This window comes from Lissotriton vulgaris, chromosome 9, assembly GCF_964263255.1.
Source record: "Lissotriton vulgaris chromosome 9, aLisVul1.2, whole genome shotgun sequence".
NCBI lineage: Eukaryota > Metazoa > Chordata > Amphibia > Caudata > Salamandridae > Lissotriton > Lissotriton vulgaris.
In genome coordinates this window covers 1,160,385,906-1,160,410,831 of record NC_141697.1, presented here as the reverse complement: position 1 = coordinate 1,160,410,831, position 24,926 = coordinate 1,160,385,906, and the positions used below count along the sequence as shown (strand labels likewise).

The 24,926-nt window shown below is 41.9% G+C and overlaps 1 protein-coding gene across 2 annotated transcripts in view; it reads left to right on the top strand.

The window, feature by feature from the left end:
• IL5RA (interleukin 5 receptor subunit alpha) overlaps positions 1-24,926 on the top strand; it is a 128,088-nt gene that overhangs the window by 83,082 nt on the left and 20,080 nt on the right. For both annotated transcript variants that reach the window (XM_086936858.1, XM_086936859.1), the window contains exon 7: positions 10,617-10,755. In XM_086936858.1, the coding sequence (XP_086792984.1) occupies positions 10,617-10,755 (139 nt within the window). The remainder of the gene's footprint in view (positions 1-10,616; positions 10,756-24,926) is intronic.

Here is a 24,926-nt window from a genome sequence, read left to right as displayed (position 1 = left end):
TGTAGCAAGCTCAATTACTTCGGAGTATCCTGGTGCGAATAAAGAAATGTGGAGAGGCCGAGACTACAGATAATAGAGAGAGATTTAAATCATCATTTTAAAGATATGGGTCTTGAGTGCTTATTTAAACAGATAAGTTCTGATTAGCGCGAAGGACCAGAGGTAAAGTGTTCCAGGCAACCGCTGCTTTCACGGCAATAGAGTGTCCACCAAGGCGGATTCGTTTAAAACGTGGAACAATCAGCCAATATTGAGTGGCAGATCGGAGGGGACGGGTGAGGAGATACAGAGAAAAGCGTTTCCTCAGGTAGAGTGGGCCCTGATCGTAAATGGCTCTGTGGGCAAAAGTGAGGGTCTTAAACAAAATACGGTATGTAACTGGAAGCCAGTGCATACTGTCAGTGGAGAAAACTACCTAGGCAGTAATTCTAAATTAAAAACACAATAGGAAAAGGACCAACACTGAGAGTGAACAGTTTCCAATTAGATACATAAGTTTATTACAATCACATAAACATTAGCTAAAAATATACATTTCATAAAAGTTGAATATACATCAATCATAACATAAAAATTCTTGGACATAGAAGAGTAAGTTGTGTGTCGACGCGTTTCGGCGGCCAGCGCCTTTCTCAAGACAATTTACAACTTTCTGAAAATAAAATGATGTATAGTTTAATTTTTCCATTCTCAGTTATTACAATATTATTTAAACATAGATATGCATACTTATAAAAGCTAACTAATAAAACACGGAAACACTGTTCAGAAAACTCAGGTCCTAAATTAATCAAAACACAACCGATAATTTGAAAAATTGCGAAGCATAAATCACATGTCATAACCTCTCTTGTAGCCTGCTACTATTTTATTTAATACCACAGTCTCTTGGTGGCCTGATGACTTGTTGGTCCATAATCTCATTAATTCATTCCCCAATATTTAATAAACATTGTATTACAATGAATCATTTCTAAAACATGATAGTCTCTAACTAAATGCATCAGCCTACGTGTCAAAAAAGGGAATTCTCTACGAAAGCATCAGTCATGAATGATAAGGATAAAGCTATGAATTTAATGCAAAAAAGGACAGATGTAAAATTGAATTTTAGATGGAAAAACGAGAACGAGTCTGATGGCCTGATGACATATTAATCCATAGTCTCATAGTGTTTCATTCTCTAATGTTCAGTAAACATTATATCACACTGAATCATAAGGAATACTCAATGCTGACATCAATCATAAATAGTAAGAGTAGAGCTATGAATTTAATTCAGAGAAAGACAGATGTAGGATCGAATGTAGATGGAAAAAAGGAGAGAATAAGTCTGATAGTTCCGTATTCTATACTAAGACACCATTCTACTCTCCACTATTATTATTAGAGTCTTAATCAATTAGACCACACTGATGTCTCTGTTCTAACTGTAATATCTGTAATGTAGATATTTGTCCTGTTTGTGAATATCCATATAGAGAGCCTACTCATTCTTACGTTAAGTTGATCACTAGCAGATTTTATTACGTTTCCATAGATTAAGATCACGCATCTGGTTTGCACTTACCCCAGGTAAGAATGATTTTCACATATAAGTAATGAATTTGACGCTAGAGAGGGTCCATCTAATATTCTGAACCGGAACTCATGATTCTGTTTTCAGAAATGATTCTGTAACGTTGTTAACAAAAATAGAGAACAATTAATATCGCAGGTGTGCATGACTATCATGGATGAATTCCTTTCTAAAGCGGTTACTTTAATTAAAAAAGGGGCAACTAACCTATTCTGAGGAATCTTCAGTTCTTATGTTCTGCTACGAATGGTTGGATATTTCAGTCTGTCTCGCTTAGATAAAACCTGCCTAAATGGTAATATAAAATACACTATTCAAGACACGCTGTAATTGTGGCTGTGTCTGATAAATTCAAAGACTTTTAAAAGAGATGAATCATCTTAAATGCATTTCTTACCCGTAATAGAGCTTTAAATAGCGTCGCCTCCACACTGTAATTATTTGCTAAATAATTCTAGAAATCTAGAATACCAGCGTTATCTAATAAATGGAAGAGTTAAATAAAGGAAAAATCAATAAGATAAATCTGTAATTATATCTTTAAACGACAGATTTTCTCTAAAACGCCCTGTTGAATTCTTACCGGGCTTTTTGCCAAATGACGAACGTCGCTGGTAGGGGATCGATGACCGTTTAGTGCTTGATGTGTATTTGATGGCCATTGCATACTGCGCAGATGGTGGCGAACACAAGTCTCTCTTGAGATGTTTAAAAGGAGTCTGGCCGCCGCATTTTGTATTATCTGAAGGGGGTTAGTCAGGTATGCCGGGATGCCAATGAACAAGGCATTAGCGTAGTCAAGGTGAGAGAGAATTAGGGCTCTCGTCACTGTTTCTCTTCTATTGTAGTCTTGTGGTACCACTCCTTGATCTTGACAAAACCTCCTGTAATTTGGTGAATGGAGTACCATTTTGGGGGTCACGTCCATTAGTTGAGCATTACACATTCTATTTCCATGACCATTAAAAGCATTCAGTGGCAAATTCAGCACCTGCTGATAATAAGAGGTGAACATTAGCTTCAGCTTGAGGATTGCTGGTAGATCATTTTTCTTCACAGGGGAATGCATCAAGTGGGTCCAAATCCTGATGTGCAAGGACACTGGGCCAAACTATGAAGGGTGTGACTTTCTGTCACTCGTGAAGATGGAATCAATAACATTTTCTTTGCCAGTAGAAATCATAAATCAGAAAGTCAATTGTCGCTGTATACAGGTGAGCTTTTGATTCACAATTTCAAAAGCAGAAACCTGGATGACAACATGCAATTGCTGTCTGTAAGAAACTGGGGGCATATCAACAAGGCCCGCTATAATTATCACTCAGCGCACTTAGCGTGAGTATAATCATCACTGGATTATATCGCAGAGATAGCTCGTTATCATCAACGCTTATCTCCAATGCAATATAAAATCTAGCGATAGCGGCAAAATGTGCGAATATCGCTGGAAATCCAGCGATAATCGCACAGCGATAGGCAAATCCTTGTAGATAGGGCAGGGTGGTCTCATCCTTAAAATCCACCACCCATAGGCTATAATGGCTTAGTAAGATTCAGCGGTACAAAAGGGTGTGGTGATGGACGGAGCATCTGAACCAATCAAACACTCACACCCAGTCAACAGATCTGGGTTTAATCCATCACCGTTCTTTAGCCCACTCTGCCACCCCAGTTCAGACATGGTCATATGCAAATCAGTCTGCCCCTGTGCCTTATGGGAACAGTCCAGCCCGAACTACCAAGCCATCCCTTCCCTGGACCTGAAACAAGCTTCCGAGGACCGGTTTCTGGCATTTCAGCTGTCTTCAGCCCAGATTGCTTGAATCCAGTGGCAAAGTTAGTAAGATTCACAGCAGGCGTAATGAAACCTGCGATAAGTGCGGTAAGCGCTACTTTTATCATCGCTACACAGGTTAGCAAGCAGATTGGTAATTGGAGAAATGTCTGTTAGCGACATTTTCCACGTTACTTCTGTCAGTTATGCCCACTTTGCATATCATTAACGTTGTAAAGCTGGGCGTCAAGGAAACGGGCACAGAGGCATAGAAACACGCACTAGCGTGTCCTTGCTGATAGTGTGATAAAATTATCGCCGCTTTTCGCCCGAAAACGGAGGCTAAAGTGGTGATAATTTTACCGTGGGGCCTTGATGATATGCCCCCGGGAGTATTAGTTGAAGGGGTAACTAACCGCAGCAAGTAAAAATCACATTCCTTGTGAAGGTGAACCGCTAAAATCACTAAACAAACCTTAGCGCAACACTCCAGTAGCTACGGCAGATAGACTCAACTTAGAGGAAATGTGTAAAGTAGTTATGCAGTGTCAAAACAGTATTAAGTCAAATTGCAATACAAGCAACATTCGAAAACAAATTTTAAAAAACAAATACATTTTAATAAATAAAATGACACCAAGATGACAGTGTAACGGCAACTGCACTTATGAATTTTTCGAGTTTAAAGTAAAAATTGTACCAAAAATCTTTAAGCGCTGATTGTGGTCAACTGGTCATGGTAGACCAAGGCTTAGACTCAATTTGAGGACGACTCCAATGGAGCATGGATCAGCTACAAAAACCAGGTTCAACCCAGTCAGAATTATTTCCTTTAGTCTTAGGGGGTGATTTACATGTTGGGGGTATGTATACTCTGTCACAACTGCGATGGAGTATGCATATTGCCAACATGAAGGTCGTCCGCCTGATTTAAATGTGACCACAGTGGATTCTACTCTGTTTATTGTTTATGCTGTGGCCAAACGTCTCTGACAGCCTTGGGGAGTAAGGGCCGTAGGAGAAATGGTCACATGTCGTCCACCCAATTTAGAAGGGTGGACATTTAGTCATTTTTTACTCTTTCTCACTACCAAGAAAACAATGGTGGTAAGGTACAGTAAAACATTATAATGTTCCCCCTCACCATGGCAGAAGACTCACATGGTGAGGGGAGCATTGTATTTTTTCTTTGCAAAAAGAAAATCTTGTTTTGGGATTTTCTTTCAGTAAAGAAAAATATATACCACGTGCTACAGGGCTGTGTCCTGCTGATGCAGTCCTGTAGCACAGAGGACGATGCATTGACAGGAACCTCCATGACAGCGGTGCCTGCCCATGCTTTTATAAAAGACTGCCAGCTTGGCGATCATTTATAAATTAGGCAGGCGGTCCCTCCGTCATGGGGAGGGAGTAATTTACTCTGTCTCCATGGCAGAACAGCAAAACAGCAGACTATCCACCTACACATAAATGACCCCCGAAGACCCTTCAACGAGGCAAGGCATCAGGCTGTGGCCGAGAATGGCTGCACAAGGTGGGATAGCTGCCAGATGAGGACCTTGTGAAGCCATTGACTTTTGGGGGGAAAGCTCTGAGCAGGGGAAATTGTAATTTTACTCCCAAGGAAAGTTCCTCGCCAGCCAGATTCTTTTGCCTCCTTTGCCCGGTCAAGGTTTCTTCAATTGCACCTTTTCAGTTTTTGAAGCTCAAATTCTTTCAGCAGAGCAAGGCTTCAGGCTGTAGCTGAAGAGGACTCCACGAAGCCAGATACCTTTTTCGAGCAGTCCAGCTGTATCCTATTTGCTGCTGTAAGAAAAGCTCAGAGCAGGTAAAACCAGAATCTTCAGCCTAACTGCAATGCACCTTCGTCGGACTGCTTGGCAGGTTTGTCCCGGTCCTCCATAGGCCTATGAAGTCAAATGTTTCTAAGTCTCCTGTTTTATCAGGATGTTAGGAGTAGTACACTTTGATACAGCCGCGGATTCCATGACCTCAGGAACGACAGGTTCAAGACTCACTCCAGCAGAGGCCACTAGCAAATTCCAGGGTAGGTCAGTATGACCTGGTCAACTGGGCAGCTGTAGGAAAGGCATCTTGTTGTGTCCCTGTAGCATTAACAGCAGTTCATCCCTAGTATCCTTGGTTCCACTTCTTTGTCCTGGGTAGGAGAGTGAGAGCAGGTTCAATGCTTCAAGGCACTTTGCAGGTCTCAGACAGCAGGTTCAGTTGTCTTCTGATCTTCCTCATGTCCTGAAAGTGTTCTGAGGAGGGCACATATTGCTGCCTGTCACCAGTTTCTGGATGTGGCTTACCCTTGGCTCCTGCCTAACCAGTTAGGGGAAAATTCACTGGCGTAACTTTACCCACTTTTGCAGCATTTCCTATAGGTCTAAAGCAAACCACTCCACAGTACCCCTCTTTTCCTAAATACAAGATGTGGAAAGGTTTCTTCACTTGTGCATGGCCTGTGTGTCCTCCCCAGGCAAAGGAAATAAGCACCCAGTTCTGAGGTAGCAATCTCACTCACTGTCATTGGAGCTTATATTGGCTGGCTGAGGGAACAAAGAATGGCCTGTTCGGTATCATATAACATCTGCCTGTGACATGGGAGCCCCCTTTAAAGATAATTAAGTTCTTGGGTACTTCCGAAATGATCACCCTGCCAGAGGAACATAAATATGTCACCATATCTAGCCCTTTAGCTCATGCTCTGAATCAGTTTTCACACCTCTTTGCGGTTTGATCACCCGGGGGCTACAGCTGGAACCTAGAACGAATTAGCCCCCCAGGGGCTTCAGACAGAGAAAAGATAACTTTCTAAGAATGCACTTTCCTTAATAACTATTAAAAAACTGCACCTTTAAATTGGATTTTAAATAACTATTACAAAGAGTTATTCAATTAACCTTCTAGCTGTTTTCTAGCCAAATATAACATTACTAAATATAAATATAAATGGCCAGCCCTGCTACAGTGAAAATAGCTTTTTGGAGCATAGTCACTGTAAGCATATTTGGAACATTACATTTCTATATGTCCTACTTTAGAATACTATGCAACTTCCCTTATGTGTTGTAAGACCAACTTAGGAGTGATTTAATATTTAACAAGAAGGTTTAGAAATGTCAAATGAAGTTGGGTTGACTGGTTGATTTGCAATTTAAAAGCTGATTTAGTCCAGCTACAATGGTAGGCCTAAAGCCCTGTTTTACTCTGGCACTGTAGTGGGTGGCACAATACGTTCTGCAATCCAGTAATGACATTTAACTTACAGGCAATGGTTACATTTGGTACCTATACTAGGACTTGTAAGGTAAGTTAAATATGCCAACAAGGGATATACCCATTTCATCATGTTGAAAGGAGGAGCACAGGCACTTTTACCTCAAGTTGGCAGGGGTAAAGTGCACACAGTTTTAAATCCAGCAAGCACAGCAAATCTTGGGTACACTATGCAAAAGATGGCAATTTCCAACAATATGCAAGCAAATACACCATAATAGTTAAAACCGAAGTAATATTACACTTCCCCACCCAATACCCAAATATCCCTTGCATCCTTTGTACCTTATTTTAATTTATTTAAGTAATACATGCAATAATATCTTAAATTAGGTTTCTGTCATCTAACCCATGCTTTTCAACATGTTCATGAAGTCTTTACTGGCAATGATCAAGGAATTTCAGCTCATGTGCTAGAACTATAAGTGGTCAATGGTCCCTTGGATAACATGGACTGGCACCCAGGAAAACCTGAGGTGGCCAGCTCCTTTATGGTACCGCCAAAATATGTCATGTTTGGTATCAAGCAACATGCCTCCTTATCCCTGACAGGAATCTCGTGTCGAAGGCGATGTGGCATGCACCCAGGAGGCTTCCTTAGAAGTTGTCCACCTGGTTGCCTAGCCTTTCCTGGGCACTGGCTAGCAGCCTGCAGCTGCTGCCACCAAGACAGGAATCTGGCTCCCTGTCAGGAGATCTGAGCTCTCCCAGAAGTCAGAAGCAATGGCTTGGGCAGGAAGGAGGCCTCACCTTCCTGACAGGATGGCTAGTAAAGTGGCACATCAAGACAGTGAGCTTCAAAGCATTCTCCGCCTTTGATATGCAAGCAGGCTGCATCCCAAAGGAAGAAACAGCCTTCCCCCTTCCCCAGGCACATTTGCATCTGAGTAGGTGGGGAAGTTAGGTATTCAGAAGGTGTCACACCTCTAGGGTGGACTAGCTGGTCTGCGCAGCTGAGGAAGGCTTCTGCCATTTTAAAAGTGGTAGATTAGAGGGTTCTGGGTAGAAAAAGGTGACACCCCCCAGATGTGATCACTTCAAGGGCGAATTAGCTGCAGGGGCTAGTAGCCCATTGTCCAATTGCACCCACACCCCTAATTCCCCTAAATCTAGCTTTTAAGGGTTACCCTTGACACCAGAACCTCAGTTTGGTCATGTTTGCAATGCGGCAAACTGCCTTCTGCACCAGCTCACACATGGCAGTGCATGGTAAACCTATGCCCATCAGAGCAAAGGTAAGGATGAAGCCAAGTAAGAGGTACTTTAAAAGCAGAGTGAAAGCAAAGCACAAGAGACTAGTGGAGGACAGGAGCCACAAGGCAATTGGGTGAGAAAAAAATAACCAGCGCCCACTGTAGTAAAACCTCGATAGAAGCTTTAAGGTAAAAAACAAAACGGGTGATTGTGAGATAGCTCGTGAAGGAACTGTATTGAAGGCAGAAAAAGCCATTCAGCCTGAAGCGTTCCCTGGTACTGATACAAACCTTTAGTGTTCTAAACCTTCTGTGCCTAGGTTGACCTGAAGGTCCCATCCTGCACCTAGAAGCTGCATCACACCCACCTCTGTTCTGATGCCCCCTGCACCAGGAGTCGGTCTGCCATAGACGGTGCCCTGCATAACCCTAATTTAGATTTCCAATCAATCTAGTGAATAGACACTGCATGTTCCTTTAATTTCTGACAGTTGCTAAGTTCTATCTTTCATGATTGGCAGCCATTCGGTATGACAATTTAGCGTGCTGCGTAGTTATTAATGATGGGGGTTTTGAGAAACTGGCACCCATGAATACAGACTATGGTGATTATTGACGATCCATTGGCTTCTCGACACTGTTCTTTGGGACAATTGGAAACTTACTATTACTATGACTCCATGCTAATAACTGATGTTGTTACATTGCATTAGATAATGTCATTATGATGTTGGGCTTATATTTGTTTCCTTCGCTCAGTGATTCATTATGATTTGCTATGAGAATTTGCAATACATTGGCTGCCTCATTGGTTTGCATTGATTTGCAGTATCAATTCTGTGCCCTTGACTTTACTATAGGTTTTATCATGAGTAAAGGCGCTTGTTCTATTAGTGACCTTGTTGTATTCTCATTGTTACCTAACACGATTGCCGCATAGCAATGTTTACCTTGTGTTCATTATGTTATTTTCATGTTCCCCATATTGGCCTGTCCACTCATATCCCTCTTTTCTTTTTCCCTTCGGTTCTTCCCCACAAATAAATACATGTGGAAATATACCATTTAATGACCCCATTTATTATCAAAACATGTAATAATTATCGGTAAATAACAATAAAACGGCCCCAAACATAATATGGACAAATACATAAATGCCATAAAACTGGGAGCCCTAGACATGAATGGACCTTTTGCCTGCCAAAGACATTAGTATGTGTTACCCAGAATATGATAATTTCAGGGCTATCTATTAGATTTAAGCCACGATAATGAGTGACAAAATATTATCCTGTAACAATATCGAGTGCAGCATGTCATTACCACAATATCTTCAAGGTAAGAATGTTTAAGTAATTGTAGTTGTACTCTTCTTAACTTGGTATCCATGCACCTTGAAATTGTATATATCTTCAAGGTACATGAAGTTGAAGTTATGAATAGTAAATTTGTACTAGCCTCTTTATGATTACCTTAATGATATGGCGGTAGTCGATATCCTGCACTCAATTAGGAACTACATATAGATGTAGCACATCTTTAGGTGGCATGTTTTTTATGCTTTTGATGTATAGTTCCCTTGTTATATGGTGTGATTAGCATGCTCTTGCATATCATTTGTTTTACCATGGGTAGTTTGTTGCTATTTTGGTGTGCAATTAACACGACTTTCTATAATTCATTCTCAAATAAATTAATTTGCCTCTTTTTTCTCTGTCATTTCCTGAATTGTCTTTGACCTGTTTTTTTCTCGCTTTTTACTGACTTTACTTTGTTTTTCTTTTTTTCGCTGTCAATGATTTGACTTTGTTTTGCTGTGTTATGTACTTGCATGTGTTTCACCCTGCTAAATGCTGTGCCATTGACTTACCCTTTTTCTGTATCACTGTCTTCCCTTCGTTCAATTGACCGTACAATTTTTGATTTGTATGCCATTTCCTTACATTTATTTTGAGTCATTGAGCGGCTTTTGTTTCATTATGTCATTGGCTTACCTTTCCTATTTTTGTGTCATTAGCTTGCACTTATTTCGCTGTGTCATTCTCTTGCTTCTGTTTAGCAGTGACATTGAATTATTGAATTCATTTAGTTGTCCTTTCCCAAATTCAGCATTTTATTTTTTAATTTTATTTCTGAGTGTCATTTACTATCCTTTAGTTTTATTTGGTCATGTACCCTATTTTATGTTTTACTCTAAGATTGATTTGCATTTCATTTGTTTTTTCCTTAACTTGCCTTTCTTTATTTACGGCATTTTGTCACGTTTCACTGATAACACTTGTTTTGCTTCGTTCTTTGTTCACTATCTCACCCACATGTCTTTTCCTTCCACTGAGATATACTTGTTTTCTTTTGGCATTGACTTACCTTTCCTTTCTAGCAACACTAGTTTGCCTTTATGACACTTTATTGTTGGCTGGGCTTTATTTAACTGCCCTTTCTTACAAAGTACATTCTGGTTCATTTGATTTGCCAAGTTTCATTTGTAAAGGACTTATGGTTGTTTTGGCTCTGTTTTAGACTATCCTATTGTCGGTGGTGTCAGTAACTTGACTTTCTCTTCCTAATTAACTTGCCTTTATTCATCTGGCATTGTCTTGCTGTACCATTGATCTTTCAGATATTGTTTGCTTACCTTTATTTCACTGTCTCAATTGTTTTTCTTTGTTTTGCATTATCATTGACTTATCTTTATTTTCAGTTTCACTTATTTTTCATTAACTTTTCTCTTTGCATCCTTTTGTTTCTTTCGTGTGGCACTGATATTTTATAAAGTTTCCTTTTGTAGGTAACATCTACAGAGAGGAACAAAGTAAACATTTTCAAGAATGTAAGGAGCAGGCAGTCTGTGTTTGTGAGAGCGAGAGGAACTGATTCCTGCAGGAGCAATAACCACTGGAGTGAATGGACCCAGCCGGTGTTCACAGGTGGGTGCATCGCCATCTGTCCAAAGGGATGGGGTCGAGATCAGCGCAAGGGCTCCTAAATATCAAATATGGGGACATTTCTAAATAGGTTGATAGCTTGCTTATTTGATTAAACCTGGGGTCTCAAAACTATATCCAACAGACCTCATCCAGCACTCTTCGAGATTTTATCTGACCCGCAGCAACGTTCGCATTAATAGGTTAAAATGTAATTTCTCTGTTGTTTTCCAAAAACTCAGATTCAGATGATCAAAAGGAAATTATATCCAATTCCATTGAAAGCCTATAGGTGGATGCAGAGCCTCTTGAATCTTCTCTATTATTTAAAATGAATAAAAAATGAATAGCCTGCTTTTCTTATCCACAATTATGTAATTGATTAGTTTGTCAGAGCATTTGCTAATGTTTGACATTTTTACTCATATAACATTTCTCAGTTTAAGCACAGCATTGTTTCTTTGTAATTTTCACAGTTCTCCTTTGTCCTTGATCATATCATGCGTATTACAAAAAAGATCCAAGTAGTATTTTTATCTAACAATTTAAAAGCTCATAGCTCTGGCTCTACTGATTGGATTTGTATCATTTTGCTGTCATTTTATTTCATAAAATATTCTCTATTTTTCTAAACAGTTTTGGGATTTGCCCTTTGTTGTGTTTTCACTTTATTACTGTTTAAGTGTTGCAGAAATACTTTACACATTGCCTCTATGTTGATACTGACTGCTTTGTGCCCAGCTACCAGAGTGTTAAGCACAGGTTTAGTTATTGAAATTTGTGGTCCACCCTGATAAGGATTGTGTTTATTTCTTGAAGTGGGTCCTCACCCCCTTTAAAAAACAACCCCATTTCTTACGCAAGAAAGATCAAATTTTTATGAAAACATTTGAAAAAAAGGTGGATGGCTGTTCCAGCTCTAAGTAATAAGCAACGGCAAAGCCAAAGTTTCTGTCTTGCGAATTTAGTTTTGATTAAAGCATAAAAAAGTTTGCTGCACCGAAAAAAAATAAAAACAATCTTGTTATGTTTTGAATGGATTCATGAGATTAAGGGGCAGATTTACAAGCCCCTTGCTTCTCTTTTGCATAACTTTTCCACGTTAAAAGCAACGCAAAAGTGACGCAAGGGGCTTGTAAATCTGCCCCTAAGTATTTAATGATTGATATAGGTGAAATGATCCATAGAACAGCCAATGACATAAGGTGCGAGACATATACTCCTCTGGGGGAAAAGACCCGTTCTTTGTAAATTTTAAAGATCTGGTAACAATAAGCTTTGCAGACAGCAGCTCTGTTAAACCAGACCTAAACATGAATGTGCTAAGAAATTATTTTTGAAGTGGGTGTTTTCAGTTCAAATTTGGCAGATTATTATTGCGTCCAGTGGGAATATGCTTAGAGGTGAAAACAACACTGGTTGAATTAGCGAAAAGGTAAAGACTTTGCATCTCTGAACTGAGTTAAGCTTACCCTCAAAAGTACAAATTAATCTTCAGCTACAAGCTACAGTGATGTGCTAGAAATAGAGTGGTAAAAGGGAGAACTCAGCATGACAGTAAAAGAAACCTACAGCTAGAATTAAATTACACATTCAAGGGTCAGTGTGTACAGATGGTCTTAATGTTAGCTGGTGTAGAAGATAAGCTAGTAATGCCTTTTTTGTTAAAACCAGGCCCTAATAATGCCTTAAGAGGCTTTCTGCAGACCCAAAGACATTATAGACCTCAGTTGGGAGGCGTTGTCACCCAACCGATCCAACCTGCATCCCAACTGTAACAACACTTGGGTCTCAGTAGTGGACTTAAGAGGCTGGTTCCCAGGGCCCTAGGTAGGTCACAGTCGAATGGGAAATCCTTTTAAGCTCATTTAGCACCTCTTTATAAGCTTTGAGTCTCAGGAACAGTGAGTTTGAACAGCCAGTGCGTACCCTTGGGCGGGGAGGTAGGCTTAGATAATAAAGTATGGTTAACACAGGAATAACATCCAATGAAGCTCTGGCTGTGTAATGTCTTTAGTAAAATATATAGGCCCACGTGCATCAAAGCAAAAACCGGTCACAAACCGTTATTTTTGCATTTGATATGCATCATCCCAAATGCAAAAATCGCAATTTAAGTAATCTCTAAATTGCGATTACTTATATTGCAATTGCATTTAAGGAATCTCAAATTGAGGTTCCTTAAATGCAATGCATTAAAGTAAAAAAATTAGAGATTTCGCTAATAGGTGGAGCAAATTACCATGAAGTTGAACTTCATGGTAATTTGCAAAAACTTTGAAAAATGCACTTAAGTGGGGCATGTGTGTGTGCAAGATGTACTCATATGCAGATTTCAGGGGTGCAACAGGGTGTCCTTTTGACACACTGGCACCCTTCAAATTGCATTATCAGTTTGCGATTCTCTAATTGAGAATTGCAAATTGAGAATGTCTTCCCATTCATTCCTATGGGCCTCTAGGCCCAAAGGAATGAATGGGGAGGTATTCCTTAGTTGCGACTCACAATTTGCGAATCGCAATTAAGGAATGTTTAGAAATTGCTATTTTTTAAGCGATTTCTACATGCATAGCCTTTTGCTATTCCTTATTAGTGAATCCTTATTTTTCGCTAATAAGGAATCGCAAATGGCATTGTTGATGCATGTGCCAGATAATATTTTATTCACACTTAGCATTAATGTGTAAGCACCACAGTTAAGCATTTCTCCCTATATAACAACATCATAATAGAGGAACACAGAGTCTGAGTCTTTAGATATGCAGGAATATGGTCCTTCTGAGGGCATTGGGCATTATTAGGTCGATTTGCTGTAAATCCTCACCTGAGGGTGTAGAAGCAATAAAGCACTGCTGATTATGGAAATGTAGGTCTAACGCACCCTGGCACTGACGAAGGATTGCATACAAATGTCTCCTACGTTAAACCCTTTTACTGAAAAGTCAAGTTGTTTCAGTTGAGGCAATAATGTAGTATATGTCACGATTCCCTATCACTTTGTCATATATGTTGTCACTCAGATAAGTTGTCTTCTTAGGATACAGTATCAAGAACTTGTCAGACATCCAATTCTGTGTTTCATGAGACATGATCGAAGAGTGAGGATTCTAAACTCTTATGGGGCCAGATGTGCTCATGTAGGACAAGCGTTCCCTATAACGAGGTGACCTTACCTTGGTAGGCCTGGGCCCAGCAGAGTGCCCAACACTGAAACACTGAGGGGCAGATTTGCTTTTCTTTCATGCAACACACCGCAGCAGGACTACTTGCTGCCCTGCCGACGCTCTTGGATCTCTGCTCACTCGGTATTTCCCGAGCAGATGTCTACGCTCTCTAGAGCTGAACCAACTGGTAGTCCCGCGTTCTAGGAAGGTCAGATGGGGTAGTAGGGCTTTTTCCATCTTGGCACCCCAATTATGGAACACACTTCCCCTGGAGATCAAATCACAGCCCTCATTGGATCTCTTTAGGAAAGCCCTTTAAACTTGGTGTTTCATTAAGGCCTATCAGTAAGCTCCTGTCGCCTGGTGTATTCAGCTAGATATTGAGTTAGGCGCCTTGACGCCCATCGGGCTAAGTTGCGCATGCATAAATCTCACTTCATTCATTCACTGCGTTATGTAAAAGGGAGAGAGCATTTCTGCTCTCTCCTTGTTTTTGTACACAGTCAGTGCAACCCACCACCAAGGCTGGCACCCTTTGCCTTATAGTGTAAGGGTGCCTGTTTTACAGGCAAAATTGTTTTTGTGCAGGAAGGAGTACTTTAATGCAAAAACCAATCCTGAATGGTGTTTTCCTCTTTCCACGAATGCTACATACTGCAGCACACGTGGAAAGCGGAAATAATGTGGAGAATTTAGGATATTTCCCTTTGTTACACCTCACTGGGGAAGCATAGTATTCTGAAGTATTCCCTAGTTTATAATCCTTTGTTAATCTGGAAATGCACCAAAATCCATAGATGGAGGATTAGGAACGCCCGTGTTCCACCCATGAAAAGCCTTCCCAATGCATGGTACTACAAGGCAGCAGTATGCCCTTCCTTCTGTTGCTTTGTATTTACTAAAGCACGCAAACTGGCTTTGCATAGCTTAGTAAATAACAAAAATGATTTTACCTCTGGACTGCTGGCTATTGGATTGTTGTTTACATAATTGACCATATTTTAGTGTCAAGTTTGTTGGTGATTGGCATCAAAGAATGTTTCAAAAGCTGACTGTCACTCTTCATGTTAGATTCAAGCCTGTACATTGCTAAAGAATCTGCTATCTGCTTCCCCTTAGCCTTTAGTTCAGTGTCCAAGTTCAGGATGTGCTATTTTGAAACAAACAGAACTTCCTTTTCAGAAGAAGAAGGTTGTTTTCACCTTCTTTTCATTTTGATATCTCAGGCACAATCTGTTTCCACACCCCCAGCTCTTTTTTTCTTTGCCACAGCTATAAAGACTTCCCATTTTATAACCCTGCTACCTGATGTTTGTCAAGCTGTTGACAATACGATGAAGACCTCAGCCTGTGGTCTCTTTAATATCTACATCCTTCCTTAGTCTTTTATCATGTATTTTCCATGTATGTATGCATATGTTTTCTAGTGCATTAACATGCTGTCTTAGTGAAGAGAGATGGCATGATTGCCCCCATTACTAGAGGCCTGGAACAGTATCCATGGTAGGGATACTGTGCTTGTCCATTCTGAGTAGCCCCATGTTTATAGGCCAGGAAACAATGGACCTAGACCAGCATGCATGTCTGCTGAGGCTGTGAGCATCCGTGGCCTCACTAAAATCCATTTTGATGCAGCCACTGTACTAACAATACACCCTGAGACTGATAGGACATATACTTGGCTATCAGCAACCAATGAGTGGATCCACAAGAATTGTCTTGACATCCTATTTTCTTCCCTTTCGAGTATGTCCCAAGGGTTATATGTAAAACTCAGAGACAGAAGTCTGGTAGGATAAAAGCTGAGTCTTTCAACCAGACAGTGGCTCCACAACAATTGTATTGGCATCCAACGAGTGACTCTTTGGATTATGGTCTGGTGCCTGACATCCTTGAACTTTAAAGACACGATGCCCATATAGGACACTAATACTAATGTATAGGTCATTTTAAGGAACTTCAAATCATGCCTATTGGTTTTATACATTTTATCCTATGTGATGTGATGTGATGGGGTTTTTATAAAGCGCAGGTTGCACTCCATGGAGCATCTTTGCGCTGTAGAAGAGATTTAGGAACCCTAGTGGATTTGGAAAGGAAGGGGGGAGGTATCTAGATTAGGTTTTTACATTGCTGTTCGGAGAGAGTGAAAATCCAAGTTTTGAGGGCCTTTCTAAAAATTGTATCTGTAGGGATTTGACGGAGATGAGAGGGAAGAAGGTTCCAGGCCTTGGAGCCTAATACCGCCAATGATTTTCCTCATTTAGTCTTGAGTCTGAATTTGGGAATGGTGAGAAGATTGGCCCCTTGGGACCTGAGGCATCGCGTGGGGCTGTAGTGCTTGAACATTTTCAGTATATAGTTGGGTCCCTTTCCATTGAAAGCCCTGAAAGTGATCAGTAGGATTTTAAAGAGCACCCTCTTGTAGATTGGCAGCCAGTGTAGGATGTTCATTGCTGCCGTAGCTGAGGTTCTCTTTTTCCATCCTAACACTAGTCTGGCTGCGGCATGCTGTACCATTTGTAATTTGTGGCAGACTTCTCTGTTGTTCTCTGCATATAGACTATTACAGTAGTCGATGGGGGAGGTGATGAGGGCTACTGCGACCGTTTTCCTTGCGGAGATGGGAATTAGGTCGAACAATTTCCTGAGCCCTTTAATAATCCCGAAGCAGGTCCCTGCTACGGCTGTGGCTTGCTGTTTGAAGCTTAGGGAGGGGTCAAATTTGATCCCTAGGTTACGGACTGAGGAGGCAGTACTTGGGGGGGCAATCGCATCCTCAGGCCACCACGATGAGGGGTTGAAGGTATTTCCTTTGCCGAAAGGTAGAATTTCAGTTTTCCCAGTATTGCACTTGAGATGATTTAGGTTCATCCATCTGAACGTGGCGGTGAGGCAGTTTTGGAGCTTAGTTTCGGCTTCACAGGTGTCATTCTCCAGCACCAGAATGAGCTGCGTGTCATTTGCGTATGCAATGGTATCTATACCAAAAGATGAGATGAGGGTGATTAGTGGGGCCATATATATATTGAAAAGTGTGGGGCTCAGGCAGGAGCCTTGAGGGATTCCGGAGCCTACTAACTTTTCTTCCGACCTGTACTGTCCTAAAACCACCACTTGTCTCCTATTTGCAATTAAACTTTTTATCCAGCTCAGTGCGGTTCCGACAATTCCTGCCGCGGCTAGAGGTCCAACAGAATGGTATGGGATACCGTGTCAAACGCCGCGGACAGGTCTAGCAGAACCAGGAATGCTTTCTTTTCCTGTGTGTGGGAGAATATGTGTTTTGTCCTGAAGAAGGTGGTAATAATCAATGAAGTCCACCAAAACATTTTGTCATATTAGATGCACTGAGGGCCAGATGTACGACCATTTTTTGCGGTCGCAAATGGGGGAACTTCCCGTTTGCGGTAGCAAAAAAAGATAATAGCATGTACAAATGCTATTTTGCTAGGCACTGACTCGCAAAATAGCATTTGCGTCTCTCGCTATTAGGAAGGGGCGTCCCTTCCTAATAGAGAGTTACCATGCAATGTACTAGTGTTTCTGGGACCGCATTTGCGGCTGCAAAATACTCGCAGTTTACCACCTACTTCAAGTAGCTGGTAAACCATTCACAAAAGGGAAGGGGTCCACAGAGGACCCCTTCCCCTTTGTGAGTATGTTGGAAAATATTTTTTAAGAGCAGGCAGAGGTCCCAGAGACCACTGCCTGCCCTTACAAAAATGAAACTGAAATATTTTTTTTTCTTTTTTAAATGCAGCCCGTTTTCCTTCAAGGAAAACGGGCTGCATTTAAAGAAAATGCTTTATTAAGAACCAGTCCCAGACATGGTGGTCTGCTGAGCCCAGCAGGCCACCATCCCTGGGAAGGCCTGCCATTCCCAATGGACTCGCAAATTGGGAGAGGTTCATTAATATTCATGAGCCTCTTAATTTGCGACCCCATTGGGAATCGCAAACAGTGTTATTTTGCAGGTCGTACATCTGGCCCTGAATCTGTTTAATATCTTGATACAATAGATGGTGATTTTTATGTTACGTCATGTATAATGATAAATGGATCGGTACTATTGAAATAGACAGCTATTTGCTGTCTTATTTGTCTCTCCCTCTTTTATTTTGCTTATAGTTATTTTTTGCGCCAAATTACAGTGTTTGTATTGTGCAATATTGTTCTTAACCTGCATGACGGTGATATGATCACTATATGGTTGATGCCACATATATTGTAACAATCTGCAAATGTAATAGGTGTATGTGAACATGCCATTAACCCGTTGCATGCTTGTGACGGAACCGTTCTGTCACAAGCCTCGGGTGAGCTGTGCTTGTGACGGAACAGTTCCGTCACGGCCCGCTCGCCGCGCCTGCGCGGCACGAATTCCGCGCCTGCGCTGACGAAATAATGGGCGGGCGGGTTCGTGACGGAACCGTTCCGTCACAAGCACAGCTCACCCGCGAGCCGTGACGGAGTGGTTCCGTCACAAGCACGGAACCGCCGCGCGGCCGCCCCACCCCTTAGCGCTGCAGCGAAGGGGTTAAAAGCTTTGTGCTCCTTTATATTGTTGTGGTACTGGTACTGTTTAAATGAGCACAGGAGTGACATTTGCTTGAAGGGTGGTTTGTAAAAGTGTGCAGAGTATATGTATGTGATACAGTGACTTTCCAAGGGGGATTTGATTTTACTGTGTTTTCTGGGTAGTAAGTCTCAGGTCAGGAAAAAATATTGTGTTATTACTAAACAACAAATCTCACACCTGGCCTCTTGAAGGAACTGGAAGCAGTTGCTATGGTCTTGTTCTCTTTCATGATGTATGTATCTCCTTGTCTTTTGTTTCTTCTTTACATGCACTGCTTTTGGATTGTAACCTTAAAGTGCTCTTAAATTTCTTATTTCCTGATTCTTCCTGTCTAATTCTTCTTAGCCTATTCCTCTTTCTTTACGTTTTCTATCTGAAGGGCCTTTGACCTAGGCTTGGGACAACTTGAATACTGGGTGACTTTACTCTTAATTACTGATGTTGTAAATGCTTTAGTGTTCTTTGTGTGCTTTTAATTTTTATTGAACACTCTACCTTTTCAAAATCTTTAGCCTATTCAATTGCACTTTCTTCCTGGTTCACCGCGGCAGCTGCTGTTTGTGTGAAGGAAGTATGTTCTCGCTCTCTTCGTGCCTCGCATCCCCTGCTCCTCCTTTTATCACGTATGACCGGCTATATCTTTCCGATGCCGACGCGCAGCGGGTGCGCAGATGGCGCACAAAAGGCAAGCCCGTCTCGCCCATCTGCGCCAGGCCGTCGCCAGGAGCCCGAACCCCTGCTCCTTTTACCCCAGGATATCCCTATTTGAAGACGGTTAGTTACTCCTCTGATCAATTGAAGTTTCGTAATTACTATGCTTGTGTCTCCATCTTCCCTCTCTTAATGGGTCCCACTACGTACATCAAATGCAGATTTCAAAGTCTGCCTCTCCCCGGACTCACTACTCTCACCAACCACAATTCCTGAAAAGACTCTCATCTGTCTGCACTGCCTATATTTTCCCCCAATTTTATTTATTTATTATTTACATTTATAGGGCGCGACAGCTACCCAAAAAGGGTTTCCCAGCGCCATAGCGGATTAGGTGCAGATCGAAGCAGAAGTGGCATATCAATGACTGGTCAAATAGCCAGGTTTTAAGAGCTCTGCGAAAATGGGTGTAAACAGATTCATGACGAATAGCCAGGGGAAGAGTGTTCCAACGGGTCGGGCCGAGATACGAAAAAGATCTACCACCCATCCTGGTGAGTTTGAACCTAGGTACCTTGATGCTGCCAAGAGTGGCGGACCTCAGGTGACGAGTTGGAACGTAAGGACAGACAAGAGATTGTAAATATTTAGGGGCCAAACCGTGTTTAATCTTAAACATGTAGCTCAGGGCTTTGAACTTGATAGTGTTCTCCGCCCTGAGCCAATGTAAGTCACGGAGAGACCCGGAGATGGAAGAGGTTCTAGGAGCTCTGCAAAGAAGTCTTGCAGCAGAATTCTGATTAAGCTGCAGCCTGCGGATCACAGCCTTGTTTGAACCCAAGTACAAAACATTCCCATAGTCCAACCGTGAGGTGATGAGGGCATGAACAACAGTTTTTTGTGTGGTGGTTGGCAACATCCAAATGATCTTCCGAAGCCATTTTAGAATGGTAAAGCATACTGCTGAAACCTTAGTTGCTTGATGATGCATTGTCAAGGCGTCATCAATAATGATGCCCAAATTTCGGACATGGCTAACAGGTTGCGTAAAGGCACCCATTTCATCTGGTCAATGTTGTGGACCCCAGAGATCTTTCCTCCTTCCCAGGATCAGGACCTCGGTTTTGTCACCATTCAACTTGAGGTAGTTGTTATTCATCCATTTCGCAATATCACTGAGGCCCTGCTGAAGGAGAGATATACTACAGGGATCGGAGTTGGAAAGAGAGAAGATAATCTGGGAGTCATCAGCATATGTAAAATGCCCTAATGTCTCCTATACTCCTGCATAATATTTAAACAGCTTCCTTATCAATATGAGATCCCTGCCAAAACATGCGGTGGAACTCTGGGACCTTCTTTCCTCTTCCTCATATGAAATAGGCTTTCTTACTGAAACCTGGCCTACTCCCGCTTCTACCCCTTCCATCCCTGTAGCTCTCCCAGCCAACTTTAAAATGCTCAGACTCGAGACAGGGTCAATAAGGTTGGAGGGGGTATCACTCTTATTTTTGACAAACATATTAAGGCAACAAAAATTGATTCCATCTCTGAAGACTGGGTAGAATGTAGTGTTTTCAAATTGGACCTCTCCCTCAATCCTTCATGGGAAGGAGCCTCGGTTTTTGTCCACCAGGCCCCCAAAAATGTTTTGCCATCCTCTTTTGGAATGCTTAGCCCCACATGCTCTCTCCTCCCAGCAGTTCCTTTTGCTGGGTGATTTGAACTTTTATGGTGATGGCTTAACACATTTCGACACAAATCAACTTTTCTATGACTTGGGACTACATCAACAAGTCCCACTCACTCGGCGGTCCACACCTTTGACTCAACTTATTCAATGACTCCTCTAGTTTAGCATCGACCCCCCTAAACCCGTAATCTGGTCCCATCACTCTCTGATCGGTTTTTCTTTATCTGTGCACCAGACTAATAGCCAACCTCCCATATGCCATAAGGAATTATCTAGGCAATGGCAAAAGTCACCCCCCCTGGCTTGGGCCGAGGCACAGGTGCCTCCTTTGTTTTCTGACGCCATAGATGTAGATTTAGCATTTTCATAGTATAACATGTCACTGAACGCAGTTTTTGAGAAAATTGCCCCATACAGTCCTAGCAAAAAAAAATCCCATAGACCTCACTTGCCTTGGTATGCTCCTGTTCTAAGGGCTATGAAAGCCTCTTGCAAAAAATTGGAGCGAAGATTGCGCTCGACTAATCTATCTGTGGACAAGATAACCTATAAACTGGCCATAACAGTCTATCATCATAATATCAAGGCAGCAAACAAAACTTATATTGCTCAAACTATTGATGCAGTTGGGAACTCATCAAAAACTCTTTTCAATATTTTAAATTCCTACATTAACCCTGCGGCCTACATCTCAGATCCATGCCCATCCCAATCGCTCTGTGACTCTTTGGCTGACCATTTTGAGGGCAAAATTAAGGGGATTTACTTAAACCTCCCTCCCACTGTCCCAATGAACCCTATAGTCCCTTCTCCTTGCACTGTTTCTCCCATTAGTCTTTGTAATTTTGTGGCAATCTCCACAGAAATTACTTTTAACCTTTGAAGTCTGGCTCTCCTTCAGACATCTCTCGACACACAGTCCAGGTGACTCTTGCTTCCGAACTAGCACCCCCAAATTCTTCCCTAATTAATCTATCAATTACATCTGGGAAAGTGCCCTTCGACTGGAAGGCGGCCTTGATCTGACCCATTAAAAAGAAAGCAACTCTGTTCCCAGTAATTTGGCTAACTACCGCCCTATTCCCCTCCTCCCTTCCTTGGTCAAGCTAATGGAGCTAATGGAAAAACATATTAACTATTAATGAACCACCTACCTGGAGACTAACAGACTATTGGATGACTCTCAGTCTGGTTTCAGACCTCTCCACAGCACCGAGACAGCCTTGCCTGTGGTCACTGACCATATTCATTGTTCACTCGATGCTAAGGTTCCAAAAATATTGGTTTTATTAGATCTGTCCGCGGCATTTGACTCGGTGTGTCACTCCTAACTTCTCAATAGACTACATGATCTAGGGAGTCAGGGAATGGCCCGAAATAGTTAGCGGATTTTCTATCACAAAGATACCAAACCCCCTTGGCCCCTACTGGTCTAGAACAATGCCATTAACCTATGGAGTCCCTCAGGGCTCCTGTTTGAGCCCCACGCTCTTTAATATTTACTTGGCTCCTCTTGCTAAGATAGCCAGAGGCTTTGGATTTGAGATTATCTCATACGCTGATGATACATAGCTATTTTTCTCTTTTGGCTCTGATTTGTCCAAATCTAAAGCCCTGTTCTCATCCGGGATGAAGGCCACAGCCACCTGGATGTTGGATAACCGGCTGCAACTCAATCCTACAAAAACTGAAATCATGTTATTCGGATAAGCCCAACTTGTCTGGGCCCTGGAATGGTGGCCATCTGACCTGGGCCCCAGCCCCTCACCTAAATTGGCAGTAACAAATCTCACTGCTGCATAGATCAATCTCTTTCTATGAATGAACACATCGCTGCTACCAGAGTGTCCTGTTTTTACATGCTGCTCCTGTTGTGAAGAGTTTTCCTCCTATTACCTCTCTCCTCAAGGAAAACCTTGGTCTAAGCTTTGGTAATTAGCCGCCTCGATTATGGCAACTCCCTTCTGGCATCCTTTAATGAGAATATATTGTCCAAACTCCAGGTGGTTAAAAATAATGCCACACGCCTTGTCTGCTACTCCCCTCCACGTTCATCCTCAGCCCCTCTTCTGCGGTCTTTACAGTGGCTTCCAGTGAAAAAGAGAACCATTTGTAAATTATGCTGCTAAACCCACCGTGCCTTTTACGGCCAAGGGCCCTCTTTTTTGCTGCCAAGGTTCTGCCTTATACCCCAGTGAGACTCCTTAGATCTAGTGACAAAGCTTTGCTTAAAGTCCCAGGTTTAAGAAGGCCGGGCCGTCTACAGCTCTTTCACGTTCCTTGCTCCTCATCTTTGGATTAGTCTGCTTATTCAGCTTTGTCTAAACCATTTTCTTTTCAGGAAGCCGCTAACAACCCACCTATTTTAGTCAACCTCAGCCTGTCCTCTGCCCTTTTCCCCGTGCCGAGATAACCCTTAGGGTTTAATTTAAGCATGATATTAAGTTAAAATAAGATAACATAACATAACAAGGGAGTTTGTTAACCCCTTCGATGCTATTGACGGAACAGTTCCGTCATGAGCCCGTTGGCTCATTAGAACGTTCAGCACAGCGCAGGAATCTGCACCCCGATGAAGGTGTTAAAACCATCTAATATTGAAGTATTAATTCTGAAATAACATGCTGATGTTATAGCAGTTCGGATTTACCAATACTGCTATTCTTGTGGTAGTGTTCAGCATGCACAATCATCAGGCTTTCTGATTGACACATGATAAAACTAACTGTATGAAGTCAAATATTTCCATTTCGAAATTGACAAATGTATGTTGACCATTACTCAAACTTAAATACCTCCAAGATCTAGTTCCTGTTCCATGCCAACCAGATTAGTATGGATTTCTTTGATGCATGATCTGGCCATCAATATCACCTCTCCTGTTGCTCTTTTCCTCATATTCTAGGCTTCTATCTCACTTGTCACTTTACTTTGTAGACTCATGTCCAATGGGTCATCTGTGCTAACTTTCATCTTCATTAACAATGGATTGATACTTTTGATCCTTCTACCTGATCTCCATACTTTGGCTTAGGCCTCTTTTTTGTGGATTGGATTTAGAAACTCCATCGTAGTGGGATTGCCTAAATCCAATACCATTTTTTTTTGCAGAGTTTTACATAGCGCGAACTTGACCTGAATCGGCTATCAGAGTGCTTTACATAGCACCAGTTACGTTACATGAGGACACACATTCAGTTTTGGTTAGGCACAGGTAGATTAAGTGATTTGCCTGGAATCACAGGATGTTCAGGGTCATTTCCGAGACTCGAACCCAGTTCCCCAGATTCGAGGTCGACTGCCCTAGCCATTAGGCCAATTCCTCACCCCTCATTCCTCTGAGGCTGTGCATCATGTGGAATTGACCACATAATCCCAATTTTAAAACAACTGCATTGGCTGCCAATACTAGAACGGGCGCTGTCCATACTTGCCTTGCTGACCAGGCAGTACCTGCTGGTAACACCCCTAAAGGCCAATTACAAGTGATCCATAGTTCCCAACGGACCAGTGACAGATGTTACCTCCTGCATTGAGAATCACAAGTTGGTATATCCCAAAGAGAGTTTCCATGAGGTAGCGAATGTTAAGAAGAAGACGATGCACTTAAAAAGCAATAAGTCAGGCTGTTGCTGGACCCCGCGTTCATTTCACAGCTGGGTGTCCTCATGGCCTATATAATGCTCGCTTTTCTGTGGTTGGGCTGCAGAGTCCCACATTGGAAGAAAAGTGTCAAACTTGAGTTTCTTCTTTGTGTTCCATGTCAACACCATGTATTGGAAGAAAGGGGCATCCTAAAGCCCTATAAAATGCTCTTTCCAAGAAGATGGTCTGTCCAGGGAAGCCCGAGGTTTCCATTTCAAGGTGAAGCTGCCTGTTTTTCTGTGATGACATCTGTTGTCTGGGTTGCACATAAAGGAGGCATTAACAATATAACATATTGTGTATTTGTAAAGCGCACTTTCACCCAGAAGGGTATCTTGAAGCTGAATAACAGATTTTGATTGTATTGTATTGTATTGTATTGTAATTGCATTTGTATAGCGCTTACTACCCCTGATGAGGAGTCAAAGCGCTTTTTCGG